The sequence below is a fragment of the Odontesthes bonariensis genome, chromosome 21 (genome assembly GCF_027942865.1).
Source record: "Odontesthes bonariensis isolate fOdoBon6 chromosome 21, fOdoBon6.hap1, whole genome shotgun sequence".
NCBI classification, from domain to species: Eukaryota; Metazoa; Chordata; class Actinopteri; order Atheriniformes; family Atherinopsidae; genus Odontesthes; species Odontesthes bonariensis.
The window spans coordinates 26,570,745-26,582,355 of NC_134526.1; the positions used below are offsets into that span (position 1 = coordinate 26,570,745).

Here is an 11,611-nt window from a genome sequence, read left to right on the forward strand (position 1 = left end):
CAGTGACTGGAAGGGCGCCGTTGCGCGTAATGTGTGGCTCTGCGCAGGCACAGCAATTATTTTTCTACCCAAAACCCTTATTCCTCCACAAGTACGCCTAGAACTAGTGGTCAATGATTGGGGAAAATGTATAAAAACAAGGGCACGAACCAACATTAATTGTGTGGTGGGAGCCTAACCAGTCGGCAGAGAAAGACGCGCGACAGGACACAGATATCATAAATGGCACTTATAGAATTTTTGGTGACCGACTTTAATCGACTAATGAGGCTCAGTGGTCGGTCAAGACTTTTTTTAAATTTCGACATCCCTAAATGGGACACCTCCAACTGAGAATTTTGATTGGCCTTTTCACGTTTTGTGCAGCTACCACAGTTTGGGGAAGCCCGATTTATGGTCGTCCAGGAAAGGCTACGGAGAGCCCTCTCCGTCGGCAAAGACCCTCCCGGAGACGCTCTCCGTTGCTTGCGTGCGTCGTCCAAAATTCCTATCTATCCATCGAGGCGCCGGAGACTTGCGGAGACCGCAAGGGTTGTGATTGTTCGGCTAACAACATCATTTCCGGAATCACTTTTCCGGTTTAGCTCCTTCCTCTCAGAACAACAACACCGCCATTTTTGAAAGTTTACTGTGTGTCAACATTTTATTTCAATATCAATAAGCTCCAACTCCAACAACAGTCTTTCTCTCTCAGTCGCCATTGTTCACTGTGAGGAGTGGAACGGAGCCGGAAGGTAAACAATCAATCAACGACTTTCACGATATCTGACATCCCGACGGAGAACTTCGAAAGGTTTAAAGGCCCCATTCTTCTCCGTCGCTATCCGTCAATCCGTCTCCGTAGTCACGGAGAGGCTTTAAACCTTTCGAAGTTCTCTGTCGGGATGTTGGATACGCAAGGCAATTCACCTCCCGATCAGTAGGTGTCGCTACGTTAAACGACCCAATCTCGCAACGTCTATTGTGAAAGTCATAATAGCCTCTGCTTGACCACGGAGTCGGATTGACGGATAGCGACGGAGTAGCATAAGCCTTTAAGAGGGACTTATTCAGTTGGTTGTAATTTGCAATTTACACCAATAGATGTCACTACATCCAGCACAGTGGAGCTTTAACCAAGGTACAGGCCATCATTACCTTTTTTCTCCCATGCTGGTGTGCACTTTTCTTTTCACTGACCAAGTTTTTGACCAGGAGCAGCAAATTAAAAAAGGGACCAGGTAAAAGTAAGCCTTCCAATTAATTTAACTCATAACTGTTTGCATTTAGGTTTTGTCAGTTGGCATGGCTATGTTGTAATGATCCATTGAAGTCCCAGGAATTAGCCAGTGGAATATCATTTTCAGACACATTCACACACAGATGGATAGATTAGTAGGAAACATGGGGTTCATCGTCTTGCCTAAAGACAATTCGACCACTGCTCCTCCTCCTGAGCTACAGCTGCTCCCACATAAAATTCTCATAAAATCAGAGGAGAACCCTCATAATGCTTTCAAATGGATCGTACATGAACACTTAGTCTTACTGGGGCACTTTTCAGCCACAGTTTCAGACTTTTATCACCCTCTGACAACAGAAACAGAAAAATATGTGAAATGAGAGCATCTTTATCGGGAATTCAGTTGTAATAATATACATTATATGCGAGTGCAGAGAGGAGCAGAGGAGAAAACGGATGTAAAGGGCTGGAACCAAGCAGAATGCAAATGTGACATGACATCGCAAACATGCTATAGCTACATTACATCAGAAACCATCTGGGAATTCCTCTTTAGTAAACATTTGGGAAATAGTATGGTAGTTAAAGAGAAGCAAAAAGATTTAGCGCCTTTGAAAGTCAACAGCAAACTTAATGAGCTAACATCATTTGCTTGTCATCGCACCTAAAATTTGCCCGCAGCTATACAAGTAGCATAAGGCGCTGATTGTTCTGGCGCTGATGTCTTTTGGCAATAAACAGATAGCATGGAGTCCGGAAAGGTTTTTCTAGTGATTGTGATCTCACTGATGTCAGAGGAAGGCAACAGCTTTGCAAGGCAATCATACGGCGTTAAGCTTTTTTATTATAATTTTAAACTGGATGCAAAGATAGTTGACAACATCTAGTATTTACAACTATTTTAATCAGTCCACATAGACAAAAATGTCATGAGCTGTTTGGCTACACAGCAACAGCTCATGAAAAACTCATTTTCAGCCTGGCTGACGTCAACATATGGTATTTTTCATGAGGAAGATATGAGCAAGATAAGCAATCAAACCTTCACCAACACATTATTAGTTGTTCGACAATGCAGATGAGCCAAAAGAGCTGCAAGGTGAAGAGTCAAGAGTAAGCAGTTTAAGCAAGGTCAGCGGTTAAAACAGAGGTAGAGCAATTTTTGTTTTATTTTGATCAGCACATGATAAATTAGGCAAAAGTGTAGAGTTACACCCAAACCAATTTAATATAGAGCGAATATCCTCGTGGAAAAAAAAGAGACGTGGAACAGGGAGTTTATGGAAATTATGAAAATTATTGTCGTATCAAACTGTTAATAAACTTGTTCTTTGGATGTTTTTCTCACAAAAAAAATAACTTGAAACTTTCATGTGGAAAGTGAAGTTAGATAAGAACTTAGGGGAAAAAAGGCATTTCAAGAGGAGTACCATACTTTGGTGATTAGTTCACATCTGAACAAGCAAGAAAAGCTGTTAAATGGTTACAACAGAAGAAGCTTTGAGTACGTGGCCTACATGTGTTTGGCAAACTCAGTGCTCAGGTCATTTCTCAGGAAACGACTTTGGCTGGAGCAGCTGCAGAGCAAGCGTCCCCAACTCGAAAAAATAAAGCAGAACAGAGGCACATACAGGCAATCTATGAGGCTTCATTACTTCAGGATTTTAGTTTTTGAAGTGGTTACGTGGCTTGACAATGCGTTTTTTTCCTAATGCTGGAGTATTTAAACCTTGACAGTATTGCAATGTCTACTCAAAGCTGCTGTTATTGAGCGGGGGAGGCACAAAACAATCAACTTTTCAGGTTCCTCACCCATCATTTTGGCTCCGTCCTCCTCATCACCAGGAGACTGCATCTGCATGAACATGTTCTTGATGCGGTGAACATTTGATCCATACCTCCGGCCCCTCCCGGTTGGCCGGGGCATGAGAGGAGGTTTTGAGGAAGGGTCGGCGCCTCCATTAGCGGCTTTGTTGAGGTGGTCGGTGGCCTTCTTCAGGGCCGCCAGCCCCGCCTCGTAGGCATTGCGGTGAGGCGAGGGACTCCGTAGATTGGAGCTCCCGCTGCTCCCACCGGAGGCCCCATTTCCCCCTGTGGCCGACGGGGGCTCAGTCTTCATCATGTTTGGTAAGTCAAATGCTCCCAGGTGAACAGCAGGTTACAAGGGATAAAGGCGGCTGCATCCTGGAGCTGCTTGACTTTCACCTCCTGTGCCAAACAGAAACAGATCAGTTGTTTGGTTTTCTTTTCATTTGCAGTTCTATATGCAGTGTGCATATTTTAAAAAAGATATAAAACAACAAAAAAAAAATGAAAATGTCAGCTTTTTGAAAACAGCAATTAGTTATGGGAACTAATGCAAATCACATATGTTCACAGTGAAGAGGAGGCCTTAAAGGGGAACTCCGGGGCATTTGAAGCGCAATCCCATTGCTAGAGGTTGTCAAATACTGATAGTAGGACACAGACAGGTGCAAATCGGCGCTCCCTGTGCGGAGATTGCGCTGTTTGCGCAGCCTGTCATGCGAGGCTAATACGTGGTGGCTAAGGGGCAAGAGCTAACCCTTCCACGTAAAACAACAACTTGCACACTGCAGAAACGTCACACCACTTTATAAACCATCCGACAATAAAGGCACAAGCCTTATCATCAAAACCATATGCATGGTTCTCACATTACTGGCATGGGGACGTTACAAAACAACTTTATAAACAGCATGTAACTCACCGGTTGTTTGTATGCTCGCGCATGTGAAAGCCCAAAAGAGTCAATGGACGATACTCCCATATCCAAAACAATTATCTTCTCTAGAAAAACTGCGTTCAAGTATTTAAAACATTACAACAATATTACTGGGCATGTATTGTTGTAATGTTTTAAATACTTGAACGCAGTTTTTCTAGAGAAGATAATTGTTTTGTATATGGGAGTATCGTCCATTGACTCTTTTGGGCTTTCACATGCGCGAGCATACCAACAAGAGGTAAGTGACATGCTGTTTATAAAGTTGTTTTGTAACGTCCCCATGCCAGTAATGTGAGAACCATGCATATGGTTTTGATGGTAAGGCTTGTGACTTTATTGTCGGACGGGTTATAAAGTGGTGTGACGTTTCTGCAGTGTGCAAGTTGTTGTTTTACGTGGAAGGGTTAGCGCTTGCCCCTTAGCCACCACATATTAGCCTTGCATGACAGGCTGAGCGAACAGCGCTATCTCCGCACAAGGAGCGCAGATTTGCACCTCTCTGTGTCCTACTATCAGTATTTGACAACCTCTAGCAATGGGATTGCGCTTCAAATGCCCCGGAGTTCCCCTTTAAGATACGACACAAAAATCAATGTCAGCTTCTGAAAACTGCTGATCTACACGGACTAACTTTGTTTAAACAAAATGTGCTGTCTGATTCATAAAGTTCGGTTGTAGAACATTTTCATACCCTATTTGGGTACCTTGTGATTATTCTTGTAAACAAGGAAATAGTCATCAAATAAAAATAGAACATCTATAAAGAGCAATATTTTGTTGTCAGAGACAATAAAGACTTGGAGCACAAGAGTCTCAACATGACTTTATTACATCTGCTTCACTGTGCATTTCATAATACCCACATCGCCCTCCATAAACCATCAAACAGTGAATGTGACGCACTGTGACCTCACAAGTCACGACTCTTCGTGCAGCTGCTCTGAATGAAAGACTTACATATAAGTTAGTCTTACAAATTCAGGACACTCCTGTGGTCCCTGGGAATTGTTTTTGTTATCATCACAATCCTTTCAGTAATTGACTACGTTTAAAGTTTGTACTGTAAGATCTTTGCTACAATGCTTTCATCAGGCTTTATTTCCGTTTCTGAATCTTAAAGCAGCATCAGCAGGGAAACACGGTTTAATTATGTATAGGTTCTAAGTATAAATAAAACAACAATCTCAAGAAACACGGTGAATATAGCTCAAAATATGAGCGAGCACAGATTTTAGTAGGCTGATATAAAATTGACTTCACCATAAAGTCTGACTCTATTTTATTCACTGATTTGTTTGTTTTTCCCCATTTTATTGTTTTGTGCATTTTTTATTTTTTGTTATACGGATAGCCAATAATATTGAAAAACACACACACGATGCATACATCTTTGTCTTGATGGGCTCACTGGTAGATACAAACCCAAAGTATGATGATTTTTTAAAGTATTTACTCATTAAAACAAACTATTTGAACTTACATCCAATATTTTCTCTTTAAGCTGAATTTTCTTTTTTTTTTTTCCAGAATGATATTCAGTTTTGAATGTTTTACGAGCTTATTCTAAAGACAAGGCAACATCTTGCATTGCCAAAAAAAAGAAATATTGGGTCTTGTGTAAATCACATAGCAGTGAATATTTTGCTTTCGACAAGAAAAATAGTCACTCGCTCACACAAAGAAATACAGCAAGGACAGATAGTGCCAGCATCCATCTTTCTATTCGTCTTAGCAATCTTATTAGCTAAACATTATGAAATTCTAACTTTCTGCCAATGAAAGCTGGCTTAAGTGATTTCAGTTCATACTACTAGTTTTGTGACGAGCTTACAAAAATTAAAGAAGACAAACTTAGCAGACAAAGCTATTATTTAAACCCCTTTAGAAAGAAATAGAAACAAAAAAAACCTGTTCTATCACTTTAGCCAATTACAGGGAAGCTAATGCTAAGTTGCAAATACTTGTCCAGTGCTAAGAAATGTTTTGTGGTTAAAATACACAGTTTAACTATGAATATTTTTAGAAAATTCTATATGTTTAATTACAGGTTCAGTATACTGGCTGAGCATTAGCCTTAGTTACATATACAATGACATTAATTAGCCAGCGCTCAGTCTTGGTGTCGTGTATCCTGTGGAGCTGATTGCTTAGTTGCAGTTAAATTAAGGGAAGGATATTTTAAAGGCAATAGCAACTATTAACTTTTTCGGTCTTCTCAGAAAGCCTATCAACCTGCTACGCCCTTTCAACAGGAACTTACGCAAACATTTACATAAAATTGTGCCCTCATTGACCCTTTAAGTCTCTTTTTTCATTTCCATGTAGGATCCTCCGTGCACCAGAGGAGCCAAGATATTAATCTAAAAGGACACTGTTTAACGTTGTCGATGCTCTTGTTGGAGAAGAGGAACCTGTTGATACCGTGGCCATGTCCATGTTGCTCCGTTTCACTGCATGCTCTGTGTTGTTTCAGATTTGTTGGATAGTTTACTGGTGGACAATGATTTTGCAAAGATTTTCCTTGCTTTTCAATCGTTTGTACGGTGTTATGGCTGGTACTTTGGGATTAGACCGAGGGGATTTTGAGTCACAGCTGATCAGTGGCAGTATACATTAGAAAGCCAATTTGCTCTTCCGTGGCCCTGTTCCGAGTAGTTCTTAGCGTAGCTTCCCCAACAGAATCCCACTGTGATCCTCCAAATGAGAGCACTCTGACCGCTGACATCTGCTGGTACAACACTAACTGTTTATAAGTACTTCACACAATCCCACCTAAAGATATATATATATACATATAAGGTCTATATATCCTTTTAAGTTACTGGTGGTTTAAATGAGCAAATATTCCTGGCAAAGCATCACTATATTGAGTGTCTGCTATTTGGTTGGCAGCCTCAAGATAGCAGCAAAAGTCCAGGGTTCAGCAATTAAGTGCATTTCTCAAAACTAATGCTGTACTGGAGCACTAAACAGGAGTAAATAAACAACGGTAACAATGTAAATTAACTTGAGTAGGTTTTTCTGTAACAGTCTTGGTGAAAACCTGGCATGATCTGTAATAACCCGTCCGCCAGCTGATTTTTGGCAGTTCTGCCGCAAAGTGCCACAGGTCACCAGTGATACAATGATGTAGCTGTTCAACGCTTTAAAAATGAAATGAAAAATAAATTATTTAGCTGCTCAGATGACTAGTTACTTAAAGAGCTAGGAACAAATCAAATTTTTCTAGCAGTCTGTGGGATTTGTGTGAAAACTCGCAGCTGAAGTGTGAAGAATTAATACTCTCATTCAAGTTACACGGACACAAGATGTACTTCTTCAGATTTCAATTATGCTCATTGAAAAACAAGCACAGATCAAAGCGACCCTGAATAGGGATGTATGATGAGGATGTCATTAAAGGGTGCGTTTTTTTGTTTTTTTTTAGCTTTCTCAACTCAAACTGCCAGTAACTCCTACAAAATAAAACTTTTCAGTAGTAATTTAATGCTGAACATGTCGAATCTTTAACATATTCTAGCTGCTCGTTTCCTGTGTGAGCCTTTGATCCTTTCTTGATCAAACAGGACAGCAAAACTGAAAATCCTTAGATTCTGGGCTGCTGTCTCTGTGGTCTGCGGGAGTGAAGGACGGATCTCTGTCAGTGTTTAAGATGAATTTACACATAACACAAGCCATCCAATAATAAACTACAGATTAATCAATAATGCAAATCATGTTAAGCTGCGGCCCCATTGTAAACAGTGCTGTAAGGCAGTTTGGGGAATAAGAAAGACTGTTTTCAGTACTGTCTGGCCCCACAGCAACTCCAGATGGCACTTATAACACACACACACACACACACACACACACACATCCTGCAACCACAGTCTTGTGACACTTTATTGCCAAATAATAACTTCTCATATACTGATCATGTGAAGTCAAGTTAGTAAATCCAAGGTAAAGCACATAAACTTTACAGATGCCTCAAGAGACACACGCACACACACACACCCTTACACAAGCACACTGCTTTAAAACAGCGCCAGGCCTCTTTCCTGTTATTGTTAAGAAGAAGCTGGTGACTCCTGGTCTAACTGATAAACACAACCTGACACATACGCACAAGCCCTCAGATGAACAATGCAGGCACACACAATCTGAATCCAGTCTGCACAACTCCTCCTCAGCATAACCCGATGCATCTCTTCTTCGGTGGTGCGGCAGCCTGTTTGGGGGAAAACAGCAAAATACAGCAGCAGTGAAGAAGCCGCAGCTCCTCTTTCCAAGAACGACTTCATCTGCCTCGTGCCCGCCCCGCCCCCCCGAGTCCCCCGCAGTTTGGGGTTGCTTCCTGCTATTCAATCTGGTTTCTCACTCCCAACTGTGCCTTCGTTTTCCCATTAGAGGACAGGGACATTTTCACGCCTCTTGTTCAGTCTTGTTGACGCCGTTCGGTGAGAGACGCCTTGCCCAAATATGAACCGATAGATTAAGCAGAGTAGTATTCTGAAACAAAATTCCAGTTTACTTCAAATCATGAACACTGCTGCCTCTAATTTGCCTCAGCCTCTGACACTGCACTTCCCTATAATCACTTCTCTCTGTGCTGAATGACTTATCTAATCTCGGCCTGGATTCCACTGCATTGTATTTACCTCCTAAACCGAGCTTCCAGTCTCCTCCCCACACTAATATCCAAGTCAGACCAATACAGTCTTCAATAATAACAATGCAGCCTTTCTGCCTGCACCAATCATCCTCAGCTTATGCAGGGAAATGACATTTGACATTTAATCTATCTGTGGAAGGTCTCTGAGGCCTCCTCCCATCTTTAAATACAGGCAACAACACACATGCACATGGCTCTATCCGACCAGTCACATTTGTGTGTCTGCATCATTATGGTCAACACGGGCTTGAGAGACACTGCAGTCAGTGATGGGGATGTTTCCCTCGGTCCTTCATGCCTCGCCAGCATCTGTATATCTCTAAGTGTCTGCGTGCGTCACGCACACAGTGCTCAACAGAAGGCGCATTATAGTAAACACAATGACTCCGTCTATTCTCATCACAATCCCTGCATCTGTGGAGGAGACTCCCAGGCTTGGCCTGGTGCAAAGGTTCACTCTGGCAGACACACTGCGTGCTCCTGCTGCTATTGGCTAGCAGGAGAAAAGCTTTGTTGGCATATGCTGCACACTCCAAACTCCTATCCAAAAACTGCAATTTTTCCGAGTGTGTCCTTTTCTGGCAATCGTACACCCGTTCATAACGACATCTCACAGTTACTGTAGTCATTACATTACACTCTTTAATTCGGATTTAATGTATGACGTAGAGCAGCATTTACGAAAGTGGGGGGAAAAAATACACCGCGGTGGAGGGCAATTATCCACAATACTAAGACTTTCTAATTACATTTCTATTTCAATTTGACGAGCTTTGGTGAATCGCAGCTAGGCCGCATCCGACAGAAAGCGTTGGAGAATCCGTCTAAATCTCGTCTGGCATTTTGAAAGGCGATTAGATCCGCTGAGATATACGCAAATGTTAAATAGCATATTTATTTAAAGAAGCTCGGCGTGACGCTCTCTGAGGAGAAAAGCCAACGGTTATCAAGTGTTCCGGTTGCGTCTTCCTGTTGGGATTTACCGCGTTTTTGAGGTCCAGTGCGTTCTGATATGACGGTGGACGCTGAGTCAAGAGTTGTGTCGGTAAAAACAGAACAAAACGGTGTTACCGGCCGGTTTGTGAGCCTGGAGCAGAGGGTCGGCAGGCCCAGCTGAGTGTCTGCTGCTGCGCTGCGCTGCGCTGCGTCGCTTCCTTCCTGCAGCCTCCCTTCTGCTACCGACTAACAGCAGATTTGAACGCCGGTTAAGAATAAAAACAACGTTAAGCGCGACACCGTCGGAGACTCGCCGGCCTCACCTTGTATTCCAGCTTGTTGAAGCAGACCGGTGCCCGTTAAGATCCGTGGCAGAAGCAGTTCATTGTCCTGCTTGCTGTTGCTGCTGATTCCTCTTGTGAGTGACTGCCTCCTCTCTGCTCCTCCTCCTCCTTTCTCTCATCATCTGTTTTCCTCCATCCCTTTCTCTCCTCCTCACCCATTCTCTTCTTCGCCCTTCCCCTCACCCGGATCTCCATTTCTCCCGCTTGATCCACTCCTTTATTCCTCCCTACCTCTTTTCCTATGTTTACATGTTTCCTCACTTTTATTCCCTCTGTCCACACTCCTTTCTCCTATTCAGCCTTCTTCCTATCAGGTGCATTACAGACTGCATCTTTAATACTCACTAATTAATCCACTGGTAAAACATAGGGTGGTATAATATGTGACATTATGAAATTTGAAAATCACCAGCCAGCTGGCACCAACATTGCCGCCCTAGGCTAATGTGGTGGCTGGCTGACTTTTACAGGCTGCTTTGGAAGAAATAACAGCTCAGTGCAAAGTGAGGGGCTCTGAAGGTGCAGCAGTGTTTAAGCGGCATCTGCTGGACAGTCCTGTTAACTGTTAGCCGCCCCAGTGCTGCAAGTTACTGTGATACAGAAAAAGACAGTTCCCTTGTGAAAATATATCATCTTCATCTGTCAATAAAGTTCCAACTTTTTCTTACATCAGCTGACGGATCAGCTTTGCAGGATGGAACCTTTCTTTTTTTTTTGTCATTGAGCTGATATGTCTTTCCTGAGGAAAGGTTTGAACGTATCATCATCCTGGAAAATGGCCTAAGCATCGCCAAATCTACTTTCAACAGATTTGAATGGAGAAGCGAAAAGTGTCCACCTGTACATTTACTGCAGAGGTAATGACTGCCATCTTCCCTGGTGCTTTACCCGACATCAACCCCATATCATCAGTGATTGTGCTTGTTTTCTTCAGGCACTCATCTCTATATGTTTTATTGGAACCGAACCAAACTAAAGTCCCAGCATCATCTCCTTGCTCGATGCAGATTGGTGACTCAGTGATGAATCACCACTTTCGTCCAATCATCCGCAGTCCACGACTGCTTCTCTTCAGCCCACTGTGACTTTGTTTTCTTCCATTTAGGTGTTAGCGATGGTTCACGTTTTGGCTTTTCTGGATGGAAAATCCCATTTCCCTCAGCCGGTTTCTGACAGTTAGCTCACAAACACTGACTCCTGTTTCTTCCCATTAGTTTTTCATTTCTTTTGTTGTACATTTTCTATTTTCAGGCAGTTTGCTTTGAGTATTCTCTCCTGGTGCTTTGACGTCTTCCTTGGCCAACCTGTGTGTTTCCCTTTTACGACCTTCCCATTTAATTTATACTTGCTTCAAATTTTAGACGCAGCTGTCTGGGAACAACCAACACCTTTTGCCACACTCCGATTTGATTCCACCACTTAAAGGAGCTGCCAGCTCTCTTGTTGGGGCCATGTTTCCTGCCAATCATTCAGTTGCGTCAGGCTCGTATATTTGCAAGTATTGGATTTAGAATAGCAAATTGTATGGTAACTCTGTAATTTCCTCCACTTTGACAAAAGGAAAAAGACAAAAAAAGTGCAGTTTTTCTTAGTTACTTATTTATCTTAGGTACATTCTATAAAGCCAGTTATATAGTTCTATATCTGTATATCTGTGTTTGGTTGATTTAATTTGCCAAATAAAAAAGCTGAATGAACATCATTTCTAT

At 42.3% G+C, this 11,611-nt stretch overlaps 1 protein-coding gene across 1 annotated transcript in view; it reads right to left on the reverse strand.

Annotated features, from left to right (window-relative positions):
• LOC142371468 (neurabin-2-like) overlaps positions 1-9,991 on the reverse strand; it is a 43,180-nt gene extending 33,189 nt beyond the window's left edge. Inside the window, exons 1-2 of the mRNA XM_075454142.1 lie at positions 9,882-9,991; positions 3,035-3,430 (exon numbers count right to left, since the gene is read on the reverse strand). Of these exons, the coding sequence (XP_075310257.1) occupies positions 3,035-3,344 (310 nt within the window). The 5' untranslated portion in view covers positions 3,345-3,430; positions 9,882-9,991. The remainder of the gene's footprint in view (positions 1-3,034; positions 3,431-9,881) is intronic.
• Positions 9,992-11,611: the final 1,620 nt, after the last annotated feature.